Source organism: Scophthalmus maximus, chromosome 9, assembly GCF_022379125.1.
Source record: "Scophthalmus maximus strain ysfricsl-2021 chromosome 9, ASM2237912v1, whole genome shotgun sequence".
Classification (NCBI taxonomy): Eukaryota; Metazoa; Chordata; class Actinopteri; order Pleuronectiformes; family Scophthalmidae; genus Scophthalmus; species Scophthalmus maximus.
The window spans coordinates 23227595-23248380 of NC_061523.1; the positions used below are offsets into that span (position 1 = coordinate 23227595).

The following is a 20786-nucleotide window of genomic DNA, read 5'->3' on the forward strand; positions in this document are numbered from 1 at the left end:
TCAGAGTGTGTCATTGGTCGTGGTCAAAACGGATAAATATACAAAACAAACAGCAGCTGCTGTGATCATGGTTCGGCAAACTTAATTCACCGAAATGGGAACAAAAATAGGCTTTAAAAAGAAAACCTTGAACGATACCCGGTGTAACTCTGTATCCATCGCAACAATATACAATATAATAATGATAATAATAATAATTTTATTTCTATAGCACCTTTGAGAAGTAGCTTCACAAAGTGCTTTCACAAAAACATGCAAATCACAGACAATTAAAATCAGCATTCCATCAATAATACGGTTTTCAGGTCACATATCGAAATAAAAAAAGATATAAAAAGACGATTTCAAATTAAAGCAAGTCTATAGAAATGGGTTTTTAAAAGTAACTTAAAAGAAGGATTGTAATATTAATATATATATATAGATATTAATGTTTCTTCATCTGTTACAGTCCGCGAAGACGTCCAAGTGTTCAATGTGACACAAACTCACGAGACTCCGTAGAAAGATAAATAATTAGAATGATATTTAAATGGAAACTGCAAATGTATGGCTACTTTCGTGACGTGTGGGCGGGTTTATAGGCTCCGATTGGTTCACTTTTTATGTGTCAACCGCTCGCGGCAGCTCTCTCATTGGCTGGTCACAGCTGTCGATCGTGAAGGGGGGCGGGCGCAGGGACATTCCTCCTGCCGCTGATGGAAAAAAGGAAGAAAAAAAGAAAAAGAGAAAGTTCCCAAGATGGCGGCGTGGACCTGCTCGTCCGCTGGAAAACAATAGAAGCGACTCAGAGGGACCGAGTTAGCTCCTCACGACCCCCGCCGCTCCGCAGCAGTACTCATCCCGACTCGGGCTCGGCCACGGGGGAGGGTAGAACCGCGCCGGCCGCCTCGGGAGAAATTAACTTAACAGTATGCTGCTGTGTTTAGATGTTTCACGCTAGCCTGCCTGCTAGTCGAGCTAGCGTTAGCAGCTAACAGCTAGCGGCTAACGGCTAACACGGAGGCGGAGGATCAGCTGTTAGACAGATGCTGTAGGAAGAGCGGACAGCTACGCTTTCACAGTAAGTGAATTTAAAAGAAAAACATCCCTGGGGCTCTGGTTGTGTGTGGGGAGTCCTGGTAGTTCCGATGTTCTCGTGTGGCGGTGAAACAAAAACAACGGATTGAAACGATGGTGTTTGTCGGCGAAGTGCCCGCTGCCAAGTTCGTGAAGAGGCGCTAGCCGCGTTAGCTCCTGCGGGCTAACCAGCAGCCGAGCTAAACGCCAGCGAACACTTGAGCCGGAAAAATAAAACAAAAAGTTTCAGACAAGTTGCGGAGGCTGACCGCGGAGGGCGAGAGCCGGGGGGAAGGCGAGGGGGCAGCCGGCCGCCAGACCGCCCGCCTGTCGCGGCAGCGCAGATCGCTCACTTGTTGTTGTTGTTCTTCTTCTTTTTCTTCCTAAATGGAAATTGTCGACGCTCCAACTTTGATTTGCGAGCGAGCGAGTGGAGGAATGTGCTAACTGAAGTGAGCCCGACGCGACGGAGCCGGACGATGGAGCGACAGTAACTCCGCCGCTCCATCGACGCACACCTTCAGAACTCGAATGTGATTGTTTTGTTTTAAACATTTGCACAGAAAGTCAGCGACTCTGGTGCTTTTCCCACCCCCGCGGCGTGGAACACGGGAGAGGTGTGTGTGTGTGTGTGTGTGTGTTCGGGGGGTTAAACTCAGGCGGACTGCGGCTCCTGGAGCTCCGCGCGGCGCGGCGCGGTCCAGTGATCGGCGGGGTTTTGAACTGGGGAGAGTCGGGAGGAACCGAATGGTCCTGCACCCGGGAACCTTCACTGCTCCTCCCCGGCGGCGAGCGAAGGCCATTAGCGAGACAAAGGTCGCCTCCATGGAGCCAGAGTCTTTGTAGAGGGCGAGGGAGGGGGTGGACAGACGCCCGCAGGCGCACCGAGCGAGAGGAACGAGCCCGAATTCAGCATTTTATGGACGAAACCTGAGTCGGGAAGTTCACCGCAGGTCTGTATTGATGATGGCGGATTTTGTTACACCGCGACACAGCGCGGTGATGGAGCGGCTCCGCCGGAGGATCGAGCTCTTCCGGCAGCATCACAACAGCTGCGAGAGCCGCTACGAGGGCGCGACGCTGGAGCGGCTGGAGCTGGAGCGGCAGCAGACCTTCGCCCTGCACCAGCGCTGCCTGCAGGCCAAGGCCAAGCGGTCCAACAAGCACCGGCAGAGCCAGCCCAGCGGCGAGCAGGCCGGCCAGAGGGCGGCGGGCGGAGGCGGCGGCGGCGGCGGCGGCGGCGCGGAGCCCGGGGATGGCGGAGGGGCGCCGGCGGCGGAGCAGAGCCGCAACAGCACGCTGATCGCGGTGAGTGAGCAGAGAGCACCGGCCGACAGCTGCAGGCCCTCACATGGTGTCTCACACAGACACACACACACACACACACACACACACACACACACACACACACACGACAACCACACACACACACACACACACACACACAACAACCACAACAAGTGTTCCTCGTGGTAGTGTAGCACAGAGATGATGGGCAACGTCAACAAATCATTGGTCCCAGCGTCTTAGTTGTCAGTGTCCTTCTCTGTCAACCTGTCGGACCTGGTGTCAACATCCGAGAGATCCAATAATCTCTGTTCACACCTGACATGTGATCACATCCCACCTCCCTCGTGTGTGTGTGTGTGTGTGTGTGTGTGTGTGTGTGTGTGTGTGTGTGTGTGTGTGTGTGTGTGTGTGTGTGTGTGTGTGTGTGTGTGTGTGTGTGTGTGTGTGTGTGTGTGTGTGTGTGTGTGTGTGTGTGTTAGAGATCACAACCATAAACTTGGATCGAGTCTGAGTTCACGTGTGTGTGTGTAGAGAGATAGAGATATACAAACAGTCAGCGAATCAGGAGGGAATCCATCAGTGTCGAGTTCACACACTTACACGATTTTAAGCCCGATTTTTTTTTTCCAGCTCGCCGACAAATCCTGTAGTTTCAGCAATTCGGAGGGAGTTTTCTGACTTGTCAACATCAGAGTATCCTGCAATATATTGATCTCAGTTTCTTTTTGGCGTCCATCGTGAAAGTGACAACAAACAATTCCTGTTTCGCTGCGAGTATCGCGTGTTTTCCCGTGTAACTTCTCGCGTGTGTTTTCGTGCTTTGGAGCCATTTTTTTGTCCTGGTGAAGGATCGTGTACTGTGTGAACTCCCCGTCGCTGATGAGTGATGTAGTGTGAACAACACAACGACTGAAAGCCTCCCGATTACAAGACAACACGTCCTGTAGTACGAATGCTACAGAGGTACGAGGACTTTGAAAATCGTGTAGTGTGTCCACGGCTTTGCTGTGGAGTAAAGGGAAAAAATGTGGCCTCGAAAAACAAATCACCGTACGGACGCTGGGAAGAGTAAACTCCCCTCTGGTTCATGATGAAACTGTAGCAAGTCAGAGGATGCCAGCTGAGTTGACCCGGGACACAGTCACCAAACACTGATGAAATAATGTGGCCACATGTAGGCGTCAGACAGATGACTTCATGTCGCGTCACGGTGGAACTCACCACTAGTTTATGGTTTGTTCCTCCGCGCGACAATGATGATCTGGGCCCAAAGCTTAAAATCCTCTTTCCGTCAGATCAGGTCGATCAAATCCCATCTGATCACAGTGTCACGTCCTAAGATCGTTTTTTAGTAGATGTGATCAGTTTACTTTGCGTGTGATCAAACACTGTAGGTGCAGTTTCAGTTCTAGTGTCCACTGTGTCCTCAGTGACTGACAGAGGAAGTGTTGTTTCCGCAGCGATGCCGTCGGGGGTCACATGATCTTCCCTTCCCTTCAGCCTCGAGTGGGAGTCGTCGCTAGGACAGACACAAACTAACTTGTTGGTCCAATCGAATCTTTCTGCTCAAGTGTCTCAGTCGGCTCTAGACTGACCTTTGACCTCCTCCCCCCTGGTTTCAGTGTTAATCGCTGTGTTCTGCTGCCGAAACAGAAAAAAACCCGATGTAAAGTTATTGATTTACAGGCGTCATATTCTACATTGATGAAAGTTGTGGCTTTTCTGTGTTTCGTCATTTTAAAGTTTAGGTTTTGTTCAAAGTGTTAAAAAATCAGAGTCACCAGAGTGAATCTATGGAATCTATCTAATAACAATTAATACAAGAAAACACACACCAGTTTTCAGTTTTTATTTTTTTAATTTAAAATCCCTAACCCTAATTTAATTCTTCAATTATGCTATTTCAGATTTTTTTTAAACTGCAGGAAAGCATCAAGTTGAAAGACCTGAAATCATAAAATAAAAATGTGAAAACTAAGTGGTACCTGCGGTTAAACGTCAATACTACAAATTGTACATCTCTAGACAGAGTTTGAGAAACGTAAAAGAAACTATAATTCACCTGATTCCTGGGCCAACACCGGCTGAGGGCATCAGGACTGTACGAACCTGTGCAGCTTGATTGTTTCACATGAAGGTAATCAGTCCAGCGAACCCACACCCAGACGTGGTTTACCGGGTTCTGTGGGACCTCTACCATGTTTAGAGGACGTCCAGGAGTTGCTGAGGTTCTCCTGACCGCTAAGGAGGTTCCGGTGGTTATTGTGTTTCTTTGGGTTCTTGAGAAGTTCTAGGGTTATTTTCCACAAGGTTCTAGTGTCCTATTAGGAGGTGCCGGGTCTTTCAAGCAAATCTGCTTGTGGCCTTTGAGGGCCTCTAAGAAGGATCCCGAGAACCTTTGAGCCTTAAGTAGTCGCTGAGGAGATTCTTTTGGTCCTTTTTAGGAGGTTCTGATGACCACTGAGAGGTTCTGCTAGTCACAGGAGGATTTGTGCTACTCGTCAAGAAGTTCTAGGGGTTCTTTTAAAAGGGTTGTGTCTCTTTAGAGGTCTCTTCTGAGAATCTGTTGGTCATTGAGTGTCCATTAGGGGTTTTGGTCTCACTTAAGAGGTTCTAGTGAAGGGCATTGCTGGGTCCTTACTGAGAATCCAAAGGTCAGCGTTGAATTCTGACCTAAGTGGACCTGCACCAACATCAGCCGGTTCCAACTTCTTTAGATATGCAGAGTTGTTGCTTTTTCCTTGTCGTGTAGTAAGGTGATGAAACCTGGGACGTGTTTTTGACAATTCACAAACCAAATGAATCAGGTAAATCAGGGAGTGAGGACAATAATCCGCATACTTTTATTGAATATCAAATATGTGGTGATGGAGAATTAAATCAGTATATCACCACCTCCACCAGTTATTTGGCTCATTTTCACTTTGTACACATATTTAACGCAAAAAATTGACATTTCATGAAAGCTTCACAATAAACTGTCAACTATGAAAGAAAATTCCAACTGATTGAAAGTCAGAAGACGATGCCAATAAGAAGGTAGATATCAAACCTGACATGTGACATCAGGAAACTAACTTGCTGATGAACCTGCTGCTTCCAGAGCCTGGTTGGTGGTCGCAGGCACAGAGAACGTCAATCACATGAAATGTTAAATATGTCGGTGCTGCACAGTCAGAATCTCGGTGGCCGTCGGACGGAGATAAACTGACATCAACACATGAGATGGTTGGGATTTTTGTGGCAGAGCTGGAGCCACACCAGGATGAGTCACTGAGAAGAAATCCAGGGGCCTTCGTTTGTCTGACTGGGCCTGAAAAGTTCAGATATGCGGAGAGTAAAACGTTCAGCGTCATCTGCACAGTCTCACCTTCACTCTGTTTTAATTCTGTCCTGTTGTTTCAGAGCGAAGGAGAAGAAACTCTGGGTCAGAGCTCAAACCGGCATTAACTGCACTGTGATATGAACTTATATAGTCATTATTTGTCATCATAGATTTTAAAATTGTTCAGATGTGGAGTGAAAAAAAAGTGTGTTTTTGTTCGTTCATCGATTTAAAAGTAACTTCATTTTACAAACTGTTCCTTTTAAAGTGGCGCCAAATCATCATCATCGCCCCCTGGTGTCTGGCTTCAGTATATGTCATAAGCCCCGCCCTCTCAATGTTAGCAGAAGGGACATGTGAGGTAGTTCTTATCACAACGATGTTTGTGCACGTGTTCTTGTTTCTGATCACTTTGCTTTTCGTTCGTTATTTGATGATATAAAAACTGGGGCTGAGACGTGATGATTGACAGCTGACACTGACTCGTGATAGGTCAAGAGCGTATGTGGGTGAGGCCTCGATACACTCCAAGATCACCACTGCACAGACTCTGACTCCACACATGTGCAAAGAGGAAGCGATGACGCGTCGTCCATCTTTATATACAGTCTATGGGTAGTCATAACAGCAATAGAAGTCATGGTGACAGTAGTACGTACTAGTAGAAATGGTAGTATTGTCTTACAGTGGTAAGAGTGAGTTACTGTTGTTGTTGTTGTTGTAGTAGTAGTATTAGTATTAGCAGTAGTTTAAGTTTAGTAGAAGTGGTAGTGGTATAAGTAATCGTAGTGACAGTAGTACCAGTATCAGTACTCTGACTACAGTCTCACCCTGATCTCTGAAGACTCAAATACCCAGAATCCCACTTGTCTGTTTGTTGGTGCAGAGGCTTTGTGGCTGTGGACACCCCCCCCCCCCCCCCCCCCCCAAAACAGATGGCAGTAGATCTTTTGTTGTAACCCCCTTGCTCCCACCCTGGGTCTGTAACCGCGGTAACCAGTGGGAGGAGTTGGACCAGTTTTTCAGGTTTGAGTTCAGTGAGTCACGTTTCCTTTTCCTTCAGGGCAAACACCCTGCTCTCTCTCTCTCTCTCTGTCCACCAGTGTCTCTTCGCCATCTTCTTTATTTCTTTATTTGCACCAAGCTCCAGAATATGCATTGATTTGATGATCAACTAGGCGATTGATTGATGAATCTTTGCAGGTTGTAGATCAGCGAGACACTGGAGTCACATCAGCCCCCTGACAGTTATTATACTGAACATATAGAAGAAAATCATTGAAGCAAACACAGAGCTGTTGTTCAGGGAGAGACATACACAGTCGGGACTAAAGGGTTCCGGCTGCTCGGAGAAAAACAAGTTTTGTTTCTCTGACGAGACTCTGAGCTGGAGCATAGTTCACTTCATGTTACTATGACTGTCCCCTGAGGGGAAACAGGCCCGACTCACCTGACGCTCAGTGACTGACAAACATCCGACTGTACTGAGTGAAATATGTAGCATGTCCCGTCTTTAATGTGCTGCTGGCTGGTGCCAAACACTGTAAATGAAAACGATCAGTGACTATATATGCAGACGATCAGCGACTGTATATGAAGACGATCAGCGACTGTACATGAAGTTGGACAATACATCTCCGCCTTCTCTCGTTGTAGAAAAATGAAGCTAAAATATCTGGGATACGCTCGTTGTCATCTTGTGCCAGTGACGTCATTTGGAGCCAGAGTCTCAAGGCTCTCGACCAATCACGAGTCAGTCTCAGCCCTTGATATTGGAATTTTCCTATTCCCCAATATCAATATTTTGTATCTACTGAAGTTGTTACTGGAGCACAAATTTCTTGACGTACTTGAGTAGATGTGATGATATTTATTCTCATATGTTTTAACACGAGGTCGACTTGACGTCACTGAGCTCTGTCAATGAACCTCTCAAACTAACGTGTGCGACAGGCTCTGACTCAGGAGGTTAAAGGCAGTGAAGCTGCCGACTGAACAGTCTGACCAAACGTGTTGATGCTGCCATTTTGGCTCCTAGTCAGGCTAATCAGGAAATTCTCAGCATATTTGTGGGAGGACGTCACGTTTGTCCAAACTGTGACGCCGCTCTGAAACCTTCTCTAACATTTTTCGTCTCTGGTGCTTTTCTCTGAGGAGCAGGATCAGTTTTTTCTCCTGCTGTCTGATTGATCTGATCAGATTCTGACCACTTGGAGGTTTATTATTGATCAGCTCTCTCTCACAGCAGAACGACGTTAGTTACAGATGTTCAATCTGACTTTGTAATCAGAGTCTGATATGGATCGTCATTGATTCCAGTTTTCAACCGAACAGACAAACTGACACGTTTCCAAAATATTCCCCTTACTCCTGTTTCCAGCCGAACAATCAGGATAATCTGGGGCAGATGATTAATCCAATATTAGGAATAGAGCCCGACCCATATAGATTTTTGTATAGATGTATGTATGTATGTACGTATGTATGTATGCATGATTCTAAGATGTCGTTATTAAACATTTATGTCAAATAAAGGCTTGATATTTTAGTTTAACTATAAACTTTATCATAAAAAAACAATAAAAACAACAATTACAATCAATACATAGAACTTGAATTAAGATAAAAACACTAAAATGTAAAACAAACGCAAAGGCTCATATCAATTGGCTGATAACATCGGTGGTGCTCTGAACATATCGGCTGATATTAGCCAAATTTGTATCGGCCGATATTATCGGTCGGGCTCTAATTAGGAAGTAAGACATTTCCAATGTGGTTATATTAGCTGATATGTAAAGATATTTTTAAAAATTGGCAACGACTACCAAGATGTTTGTCAAACCCTAATATCAAAAAACATAATTGAGTCATGATATTTCACAGTTTAACCATAAACCTTATGTAAATGACTATAAATAAAAAGAAAACTCAGTTACAACTATATATATATAACTTAAATTAAACTGTTCATTCTGTCCAATAAAATACAGACATTAATGGCCAAACAATAAATTAATCATGGCTCTAGTCCTGTTCACATTTTGATGATAACCTAGAAATAACAGAGATTTGTCCAAACCTTTAGATATTCAGTTCGTTTTCACGTTGGATAAATAAGAACAGGATGAAACGGCAGCTGCGTTCTAACAGTAGTAGTAGATGATGTTTCTGTTGCGTGACTATGATCGATTCGTCGCTGAAAACACAGTCGTGTCTGTTTTTGTTCTGAGAACTCTGGGTTTTTTTAAACTGGGAGGAGCGGCGGTTCTGCAGATGAAAACTTCCACATAGGGGATGTTTGTTTTTAAAAATTTGTTCCACTTTATTTTAAGGCTGAAAAAAAACCTTGGAAAATTAAATGGTTTATTTTGAGGGTGCGAAAGTTCCAATTATTCTATTTACTCGAGAGATAAACTTAGTTTGTTATCGAGACTGATATGGATTTCTGGGGTCTGATATCCGATCAGAGGTATCGGGTATCAACGACTGTATATAAAGACGATCAATGACTGTAAATAAAAATTATCAGTGAGTGTATATAAAAATGATAAGCGACTAAAGACGATCAGCGACTGTGTATAAAGACCGTCGGCGACTGTATATGAAGAAGATCGGCGACTGTATATAAAGACGATCAGAGACTGTATATGAATACGATCGGCGACTGTATATGAAGACGATCAATGACTGTGTGTGAAGACGATCAATGACTGTATGAAGACGATCACCGACTGTATATGAAGAAGATCAATGACTGTGTGTGAAGACGATCAATGACTGTGTGTAAAGACGAACAGCGACTGTATATGAAGACAATCAATGACTGTATGAAGACGATCACCGACTGTATATGAAGACAATCAATGACTGTGTATGAAGACGATCAGAGACTGTATATGAAGACGATCACCGACTGTATATGAAGACGATCAATGACTGCATAAAGACAATCAGCGCTTTGACTCTTGACCTCGGCATCTCTGACCTCATGGCTCTGGTCTGATTCACCTGGCGGCTCCAGGTGAGCAGTTGCCACGGTCACGCCGTGTGACGATCAGCCGATGCGCCGTGAGTCGGACAGCGGAGGAAGTTCGGCGTGTTCCCATCAGATCTGATCTGCTGACCGTTTCTGAGGAAGGTCTTTGTTATCTGCGTTATGTAAGACGGCCTGCAGCTGATTCTATTAACGGCAGCAGCTTCTCACCCCGACTACTGCCCCGCCCCCCCCAGCTCCCACAGCTCCAGCGCCCCCTGCAGCCGAACAGCCTCCTCCGCACACACTGAAATAGACGTTAGGTCATAATTCAACAGCTGACGTTGTTGGTCAGTGTCTCCGAATAACCTCATGACACCATGAGAAAATCTAAATCAAGTCACTGAACCACATTTGGAATTGATGCTCGATAAATTAATTGATTGATTGATTGGCTGAAAATGCAACTACTTTGAGATTCGGTTTTGTTTAAAACAGAAAGTGCCAAACAGTTTTTTGAGCTTCAATGGAAACTGAATTATTTTTTGAAGATGACAATATTATTAAGGGAAATGACTAACGATCGATGGAAAACCCATCCGCCTACTTATTGGTATTGAAGATAATTCAAAAAATTCCTGTAAATTTCTTTCTATTCTGCTATTTCTCCTATATTCTGTCCACTGTGCTGCTGTAACAACCAAATTTCCTCATTGTGGGACGAATAAAGGAATATCTCATCTTATCTTAATTGTTGATAAAACCCAAAAACCCAAACGGTTAAGTAAATTAAATCCTGAAACCTAAATTTGAACTGATGAAGTTTTTGCTGAAGTCCAGTGGTTAATCATGTCACTTCTTTTTTTAAATTAAAAAAAAAAAAAATTTTTGTGTTCGAATGCTTGTCGTCCCACAGTGTTTGTGTTTGTTCTGCTGATGATGTGATCTTTTTTATAAGTTCTGGTTGGTTCTGTTTGTTCCTCCAGCTGCAGGAGACGGTGAAGAGGAAGCTGGTGAGCGCCGGTTCTCCGCTGGGCAGAGACCAAGTCAACGGCTTCAGCGACGGTTTCCCGCCCAAAAAGAAGGCGTGTCTGGACAACGGCAACAGCAACGGCTCCCCGCTCGACTCCAAGCTGGGCATCTGCGACGCTCTGAACTCTAACGGGAACCACAGGTCGGCGGGGGAGTCGACGGACAGCGGCGCGGAGCCGGGTTTGGACTTCCACCGGAAGGAGATGAAGCAGGAGCCGGACGACATCCTGCCCATCATGCCGCCGTCGGGAGGAGGCAACAACAGCCTGTTCCCCGACCTCAACCTGAACGAGCAGGAGTGGACGGAGCTGATGGAGGAGCTGAACTGCGCCGTGGCCGACGAGGACATCCAGGACATTCTCAACGACGGCTTCGAGGATCGCAAGGACCCTCTGGAGCTGGCGCCGACTCCCAGTGGTGGGGGGACGGTGGGAGGGGGAGCAGGAGGTGGTGTGGGAGGCCAGTCGTCCCAGGGACTACTGCCTCCAGATCTGGCCAACGTCAAGTCGGAGTTCTCTCCGGCCTCGGCAGCTTTCGATCATCAGGACTCTCGCACCGGCTCCCCCCACGTCAGGTCCACCTCCTCTGGGCCGCCTCCTCACCCTAACAGCTCCCCCATCGCCGCCTCCTCCGCCTCTTCTCCGGCTCTGCCCCCATCCCAGCCTGCTCCAGCCCCCAGGCAGCTTCAGCCTCCCCCCAACCACCTCCTCCCTCCAGGGCCCCCAGTGCCTAAAGACCTGTCCCCCGCACAGCAGCTCCAGCAGCTGGCTGCCCAGCAGCAGAGGGCTCAGCACCTCCACGGCCAGATGCAGCACAAACAGCCACAGCCAGGGGCCAAGTTCCACAACCAGGGGCCTCATGCCCACCCCCCGCCTTGGCCGCAGATGGCCAACACCTCTCAGAGTCCACTAGGGGGCGCTTTTGGTATGGACAAGCCCACAAGCCCCTCATTGTACCCACAAGACTTCAACCCCAACGCCCAGAAGCAGCTGCTGATGCCCAACAAAGGCTCTCCCAAGGCGGGGCCAGGCAGCTACATGCCGGGGCCCGGCGGGCACCCCAATATGATGGGCCACTCGACTTCGGGACCTCCCCTCAGTCATCCACCGGCACCCGGAGCACAGGCCACTGCCGCCATGCTGAACTACAACAACACCAAACCCCTGACACACTTTGAGGCGGGACCCGGGCCCCCGCGGCCCCCCAACACCCAGAGCCAGAACAAGGCGGCACTGCTGGCGCTGCTCAGACAACAGCAGCAGATCAAACAGAAGAACAGCATGAACTTCCGCCAGCATATACCACACACACAGGTGAGAAACACACGCACACACGCACAACGCACACACGATAGTGACGTAAAATTGTTTACAACCAATGGGTGAGCTCTTTCCAGAACCAAACAGGAAGCAGAAAAAGCGTGTAGGGGAACACTACAGAACTGTCAGTCAACAGGTGTGTGTGTGTGTGTGTGTGTGTGTGTGTGTGTGTGTGTGTGTGTGTGTGTGTGTGTGTGTGTGTGTGTGTGTGTGTGTGTGTGTGTGTGTGTGTGTGTGTGTGTGTGTGTGTGTGTGTGTGTGTGTGTGTGTGTGTGTGTGTGTGTGTGTGTGCGCGCGCGTGCATCCTTGTCTCCATGTGTGTGTCTCTCTCTCTCTCTGTGCGTGCGTGCGTCTGACTGTGTGTGCTTGTGTGTGTGGCAGCTGGTTGCTAAGGCTCTCAGGGGGGTGGAGGGAGGCGATGACAAAGCAGCCTTTCATATTCTCTCTCTCTCTCCCTCTGAGTATTTAAATAAAGCTGTTGCTCTCGTGTGACTGTTCACTCTGCTCCTGTTGCTCTTCTCTCTCCTGTTGCTCTTCATTCTCCTGTTGCTCTTCTCTCTCCTGTTGCTCTTCTCTCTCCTGTTGCTCTTCTCTCTCCTGTTGCTCTTCTCTCTCCTGTTGCTCTTCTCTCTCCTGTTGCTCTTCTCTCTCCTGCTGCAGAACGTCCATCACTCTGCTCGACTCGCCAGCCTCAAACTTTACACTTTGACTTTCTGACATTATATAAGTTTGTCTGTTCTTTTGTGTTGCGGCTGTAAAGCTGCTCTCTGTCCTGTAGGAGGCACTACAATGTTTGATTCACAGTCTCCCTCCTATGACCGACTCTGGCTATATGAGGCACATACCAATATTTACTCACAGTTTTAATAAAGATATCAGAGAAATGAACATTTGCGATAAGCCATGACATGTTCTGAGCATGAATAAAAGTTATGCAATTGAAAAAAAGGTATATTTTTCACATTTTTTCAGTAGTTTCTTGTTACTTAAAATAATAAGTTTCACAAAGAAAGAGTAAAGAAACATGCTTTTTATAAAAAAAAATCTTGATTTGTTAGATTAATTAATTGTTTTAATCTTTTAATTTTTCTATATACTGGAGTCTGCATCTGTAACATAAAGATATGCTTTGTTTTCCTTTTATCTTTAAAACTAATATATTTAAGTCATGTACCAACATTTTCAAAACCTTAAATTCCTTAGAAAGCTGTAAATTAACAGTTTAATAATAAAAAACTACCTGACTATGAAGAAGCAGTAGTTGGTGTCAGCTTCACTGGACGTCAGTCACTTTTCTCACTGACACGTTTCTTTTCCTGGACTTGGACTTGAGAATGAAAAACATTTCCAGGAAAACAAATTCCACGATTCAAAAAGTTTTTTCCAGTTACATTTGGCCAAAGTGAGAGAAAGTAAATTCATCTCCTACAGCAGACAGACATGAATAATAATGAGTGTCTGACTTCAGGTCTGAAACCAATATTTTGACTTACAAAATGTCTGTGAGCTGTAAATAATATCTTGACCGTCCTGCAGCGCCCCCTGGTGGACACACTTAGATCCTCACCTTCTTTATTTCCTCCTCTCGCAGGACCAGAACAACTACCCCGCTCCCCCACACGGCCCGGGCCCTGCCAACACCATGGCGCCTGTGCCCGGAAACAACGGCATGGCGGCCCAGCCGGGGGCAAACTCAATGGCGGGTGGCCACGGTAACGCAGCGTACCTGAGCAACCAGGCGGCGGTGGCGGCCGTGCTGAAGCAGCAGCAGCAGCAGCAGCAGCAGCAGCAGCAGCAGCAGCAGCAGCATCAGCAGCAGATGCTGGAGCAGCAGCAGAAGCAGCAGCAGCAGCAGCAGCAGTACCTGCAGCGGCAGCAGCTCATGGCTGAACAGGTGTGTGCGTGCGTGCGTGCGTGCGTGCGTGTGCGTGAACGCATCACGCTGCCTCCACCTGAGATTAATCTGTGGTTGTTATTATTATTATTCAGTCTCTGTTCACTGTAACTGCTCATGAAACATAAACCAAGAAGAAACAGGGGAATCTGCTGTTGTGTTCAAAGTAGAGCTGCAGACATTTTTAGAGCTCCACAGATACTGGGGAGTAAAACATATTTAATTACATGTCCTTATCAAATATAATGACCAGGAAATGTATTTGAGTCTTCATATTTTACAGTTATAACCATAAATAACTACAATTAAAAATAACACAAATGTAACCCAACATATAGAAGTTGAATTTTCTGCATTCTTTATCCTGTAAAATAAGCTTTCATGTCGTCAGATGTTATCGGATCAACTGATAAATAGTTGAGGCTCGAGTTATTAATCAAAGTGACGGAAAATCAACAGGCAACTGTTTTAAAAATCTTTTTGCTGTCATTTTATTTTATTTGTTTTAAGCAAAAGCACAAAAAATATTTTTCTGCCCCGCTGTAACTATAATGTTGCCGCTGCAAGGGATTGTGGGAAGGCCTTGGCTCCTTCCCTTTCATAAAGGATGCTCCAGTGTTTCCTTTGCTGAAGGAGATGAGACAGGAAGCTCAGAAGCTCTTCTCCTCTCAGGCACCAGGAGGTGCTGTTGGCTCATGTCAAACGAAAGTGATTGATCTGTGATCGATTGTGTCTCCACTGTTGCAAAGTTGTCATGGAAACTGTTTCCAAGAATAAAACGTGTGGTCGTCCACAGGAGAAGCAGCGGCAGCAGGACCAGCAGCTCCAGAGACGTCTGACCCGACCGCCACCGCAGTACCAGGACCAGCCGGGGCAACCGGCCAATCAGAACCCTTTCCCCCAGCAGCCAGTCAACCAGTTTACAGGTCCGACACACACACACACACACACACACACACACACACACACACACACACACGCACACGCACACACGCGCCTAACAAAGTGACCATTTAAGATTTTTGAAAAGATTGATCTGTTAATTCGATTTTAAATAAGATTTGAAGTTTGTCTGGTTCTCAAATCAGTTTTCAATGAAGCTGTGATAAAAGTGATTTAATCAAGGATTTTTATTGATAATTAAAAACTCTTTCATCTGAAATAAATTTTCCCTTTAGAAAAATAAAAAAATTATCTTCACAGCCCAAGTTTTATTTAAGTTTCAACTTTTAATTTAACTTAAATCGTGAAAAAATCAATCATAGATATATGAAAATATTCAGATAATACAATAAAAAACAGATACAGTTCATAAAGTATGTTTATAAAATAAGATTTTATATGAAGTTGACATCCTGAAATCGCTTTTAGTAAAAAAAAACTATAAAATTATTTAAAAAAAATTCCTGTCACTACAAACTGAACATGTTGTGCATTAATAATTAAGTATTTCTCAATCCTCTCTGCATGTAATTTTTGTTTTAACATGAACTCAATGAAGTAATAGTAACATTAAAATAAAATAATAATAAGATGAGTGATAAAATACTTTAACTTGAAACAGTGAATCTGTTAAATGTCGTTTTTAATTATAGAACATTAGTTTTTTTTCCTTCATGTTGTTTTGAATAAATTATATTAAACAAATGAGTGAAACGAGTCTGCAGTTTTATCAGATCAGATCATCAGCGTGTCTGTGTGCGTGAGTGCGTGCGTGCGCCGCTGATTTGAATGTAAAATAACTAGAGATGCTCAGATGAGGTGAACTGTTGAGGCTGACGTTGTCAGCTGATGCACGAAACTGTCACCTGTGTTTATTCATGTAAAATATCGACGATAAAGAACGAGAACATCAGAGAGCCGAGTTCAGACAAACAACACACAATCATCAAATCTCTCTCATCATAGAATCAGTCAGTAAATGTGTCTGATAGTTTTCATGAATTATTCTCTGTGAAATCAGTGAACACGTTAAAAAAAGCTTCTGTCTCACAATGTTAAAGAAAGAGAGCAATACATCACTGGCTCCGCCCCCTTTGTCCTGATTCATGTTCAGACAGACAAACAGACAGACAGGAACAGGTCTCACATTACAGAAACACAAGTAACGTGAGTAAACACGATATTCTCCTGTTCTCAACACTGATTTATCCTTTTGCTACATCACGAATCATTTGCTCCGGTTCAATTGTTTCCACTCTAGTGGCTTAAGTGATCCACACGAAATTCACGTCTCCGCATTGACCCTGTAGGTGATGTCGTCACACACTGGCCTGAACGCAGCGTCGCAAACAGATGCAAAACAACTTCAAAAATATTGAAGATTTAAAATCTGAAAAGCCCCCCAAAAAGATAAATAACGTGATTTATTTTTAAGTTTAAAATGAGTCAGAAGTGAAGATGACATCAAAAATGTCGTCAGCTTTTTGTTTTGACATTAATCAACTGACTTTGTCTTCACAGCTTCCTCTCAGCCAATGGGCGGCGTCAGCTCCATGGGAGGCCCCGCCCCCGGGTCCCAGCGCATGTTCCCTCAGAACCAAGGCATGATGGGTATGAACATGGGTCAGGGCGGCGGGCCGGCAGGTGGTGTAGCTCCGCCCTCGACGGTGAGCCAGCCTGACAGGAACCTTCAGTCCTGCGGGGGCGGAGGAGGCGGGGCTGGCGTGGACGTCCAGCAGGTCCTGTACAACAACATGAGCCTTCACACGGCCCACCCGGGCCACCCGCCCCAGCAGGCCGGCCTGCAGCGCCAGCCTCTGGGCCCCATGAGCGCTTCCTACAGGCAGAACCTTCTGGCGCAGCAGCAGCAGCACCTGAAGACGCAACCTAATGCTGCCTTGCTGAAGCAGCAGCAACTCGCTGCCGCCGCCGGCCGCATGCCAGGCTCCATGCAGAACAGTATGGGGGCCGGCCTTAGCAGCTCGATGCCCGGGGGAATCCAGGGTGCACAGAGCGCCGCCTGGCAGCAGCAGCTCGCCAACCAGGCGCCCCCCGGTAACGCTGGCCTGCCCCCCAACGCCTTCAGCAACACGCCCAACGCCTTCCACATGCAGCAGCAGCAGCAGCCTCGCATTCCCAAGATGCCACCGGGCGCCGCGCCCTTCGGCGCAAACCCCGGCGGTCGCCCGATGGGAGGCCTGAACCCCGCGCAGCAGATGATGCAGGCAAACATGGCTGTAGCCCAGCAGAGAGCGCCGCCCAACCCACAGGGCCTGAGCCAGGCGATGGCCAATCAGCAGACTCAACAACAACAACAACAACAACAACAACAGGCCAGTCAGAACCAGGCCGTCCTCTCTGAACTTGCGGCGTTCGGGCCGCCGCAGGGAAATGGCCGCCAGGGCCTGCAGTGTAACCAAGGTTACCAGGTGAGCAGGACAGCCAATCAGCAGCAGCAGCAACAAGTGTCGTTTGGATACAACATGGCGTCGGGCAGCTTCGCTGCAGAGAGCGAGCTGGTGGACTCGCTGCTGAAGGGTCAGAGTCCTCAGGAGTGGATGGCCGACCTGGACGAGCTGCTTGCCAGCCACCATTAGACCCCCCGTCTGCACCTGGAGCAGCTGGACCTGCCGGGCCGGAGGCGCCACCGCCACGACACGACTCACTCCTTTCACACCAACAGAAAAACGTGTGTTAGCGTTAGCCACCTAGCTGACGCCGTCCATCAGAGTGTGTGAATGTCTCACGCTGGTTTTTAATCACGTGAGAGTCAATATCACAACTCGAGTGTGAGTGAATCCGCCGCCGCGAAAAGGAAACACGGGGACGGGTTCTTTTACTGACGCCAGAGGTCGGAGGTCGCTGACGTCCACGACGAGGGGTCGTTCAGCGGCAGCAGGTTGCGTTCACGGTCTGAGCGCGTTAACCTTGACGACTCGCTCGTGACGCTGCGCTGCAGTAAGAACAGAACTGACAACAGATATAATGATATAAATTCTATATCGACATTCATGGAGATGTTTATCACACAATGTGATACAGTAATGTTCAAATTCAGTTGAGCAGCAGTTTAAAGATTGAAATATTTTAAAAATTCGGTGCAGTGACTCGTTAAAAACCAGTTTCATAATCATAACACAGAGACTTTATGATATGAACCATCTGCAGAGCTTCATTCAAACATCCAGTGGTTTCACTTCCACTTCTGTAAACCAGCTGCTGACCTTTGACCTCAGACTGAAGTAGAGAGTGTGTGAGTGTGCGTGTGCGAGTGTGAGTGTGTGTGTTACAGACTGAACAGAGACGATGAACTTAAGAAAACTACTGAACCCGCAGCTCGGTGTTAAACCACTGTACCGTGCTCCACAGCGCCACCTACAGACAAGCAGCTGCTGCTGCGGCGGCTTCACAAAACCTGTTTATTCTTTTAAACATGCGGATGGATATTTCAGTTTCCTCCGAAGACTTACAGCACCAAGTGTCCGCTGCAGTTTAAAGGACCAGTCCAGAGGGTTTTCTGCCTGTTTTACTCTATTAACTACAGATAGTTTCAAAGCCTGAGCTCATATTTTCACGTGAGTTGTGATGTCACAGTTTCTTTCTTTTTTTTGTCTGTTACTCTTGTCTGTAAGGGTTTTTTTTTTTGTTTTTATTTCAAACTCAAGATTTTACTTCTGTCAGGAAATATGTGGAAACGTGAGGCGAAGGTGTAAAAACTCTTTGTCTCGCTCTGTTCAGGGAAGCGAATGAATCTTTTTCCTTTAGACTGAAACAATGCTGCGGCGATAAAGTTCCCGGTTTTTCCATCGACTTTTCCCGCAGGTGAACGAAGGAGAGAAGCGTTTCCTCCTGCTTCTTTATTTCCATCTCGTCACGTCGTCCACTCGACTGAATCGATCAGCTGGGCAGATTCAGTTGTTTGACTTTATTGATTATTGGTCAATACATAATAAGTTTGTGTAAAACATGCAAAAAAAAATGGTCCTTTAAATGAGTTTAAAGAGAAAGACCCCCGCCCCCCCGCAGCTGACGAGTGACGGGAAGAAGAACCACCATTTTGTAAACCTTCTCGTCACTTCCTCCCGCAGCAGCGACACCAGCAAATGTTTGGGTGCGCAAGCGACACGTGACACGTGAACCTCCTCCTCCGATTGGCCGTCAGCCAAAAGAGCGCCGGAGCGAGCGCTCCCGTCGCACCGTCTCTAGGTGTTTAGACTCGGACGTCGCCTAGATGAAGTCACGCTGCATGAAATTCCCGATATTCCCTGAATGAATCACAGAAACAGTCAAACTGATCCAAACGTTCTGTTAACTCGTACGACAGCAGATAAACGAAGAAAAGAAGAGAATCCGATCAGGCAGCTGATCAAATATGGACGCAGCTTAGAGTTGTGTCCTCATGGTTCTCATCATAGGAATCAGTCAATGTCACTTCACGACCAAATCCATCGTTACTCTTCTGCGGATGATTATTTATCATCTGCTCTCAGATCTTTTCCAACGTGCGACTCCGCGACGTCTCCTCCGATCACAGACCGTCGCCCGGGTCGTCCCGTTCGAGGCGCTTCTGTCACCGGGTCGTTCTCGTCCCGTCGGAGGCCGTCCCTCGCCACCCGGCCGTTCTATCTACTGTACTGTTTTGATTCTTCAAAGAAATGTATGCAGTTTGTTCTTGCAGACACGTTGTAATATTATTTTTTGCTTGGGGCTGGTTGCACGTGTTCCGATCCTCCTGCCCCACCTCCAGCGTCTGGCCCCGCTCGGCCTCCCGGGCTCTTCTGGGTTCAACTGTTGATGTAAATGTCTATAAATATATTTTTTTGTATGTATGCCTTTCCTAATGATCTGGAGAAGATAGATGTTATTTTTATATATTGCTGCGGATTTTTTGTAAGTATTTTATACTTTTGATATGGTTCTCTGTAAAACAAGAGTATTATGTAAATATAGTTCTTTAGAAACACGTCCGCTTCTGTGTGTTTGTGTCTGTGCATCAAGTCTCAGCGTTGACAAGAAACAAACTGAACAAACATTAATCAGAGGAAAATACATCTAATTTAAACATCACTGAACTTGATTCTTACCTTGTAATTAATTTATGTCACGTTTGACATGTTCACAAAAATCTCTAATACGAATACTGTGAATTTACTTTATTAAACATATTTAAACAGTTAACCATGTTAATAACTGACCTTGTTAACTGATTTAACTGACAGCAGGTCAGTTGTTAACTGATCAAACCTATTAAACTGACATCAGGTCAGTTATTAACCTCGTTAAGTCATTAAACTGACATCAGATCAGTTATTAACCTGGGTAACTGATCAAACTGACATCAGGTCAGTTATTAACCTCGTTAAGTCATTAAACTGACATCAGGTCAGTTATTAACCTTGTTAGCTGATTTAACTGACGTCAGGTCAGTTATTAACCTGAAAACAGGTCAGTTATTAACCTGGTTAACTGATCAAACTGACATCAGGTCAGTTATTAACCTCGTTAAGTCATTAAACTGACAACAGGTCAGTCATTAAACTGACATCAGGTCAGTTATTAACCTGGTTAACTGATCAAACTGACATCAGGTCAGTTATTAACCTCGTTAAGTCATTAAACTGACATCAGGTCAGTTATTAACCTGGGTAACTGATCAAACTGACATCAGGTCAGTTATTAACCTCGTTAAGTCATTAAACTGACATCAGGTCAGTTATTAACCTGGTTAACTGATCAAACTGATATCAGGTCAGTTATTAACCTCGTTAAGTCATTAAACTGACAACAGGTCAGTTATTAACCTGACAACAGGTCAGTTATTAACCTTGTTAGCTGATTTAACTGACGTCAGGTCAGTTATTAACCTGACAACAGGTCAGTTATTAACCTTGTTAGCTGATTTAACTGACGTCAGGTCAGTTATTAACCTGACAACAGGTCAGTTATTAA

The 20786-nt window shown here is 46.0% G+C and overlaps 1 protein-coding gene across 2 annotated transcripts; it reads left to right on the top strand.

Annotated features, from left to right (window-relative positions):
- The first annotated feature begins 706 nt into the window (after window positions 1-706).
- Window positions 707-19800, top strand: maml1 (mastermind-like transcriptional coactivator 1). Of its 2 annotated transcripts, XM_035650510.2 has the most exons (6): window positions 707-1063; window positions 2055-2367; window positions 10637-11995; window positions 13593-13895; window positions 14692-14821; window positions 16359-19800. In XM_035650510.2, exons 2-6 carry the CDS (start codon window positions 2062-2064, stop codon window positions 17432-17434), a joined length of 3174 nt encoding a protein of 1057 aa, XP_035506403.2. In that variant the 5' UTR covers window positions 707-1063; window positions 2055-2061; the 3' UTR covers window positions 17435-19800. The 2 variants fall into 2 exon arrangements, with proteins under 2 accessions (XP_035506403.2, XP_035506402.2); XM_035650509.2 differs by having other exon boundaries at window positions 707-2367.
- The last annotated feature ends 986 nt before the right edge of the window (window positions 19801-20786 follow it).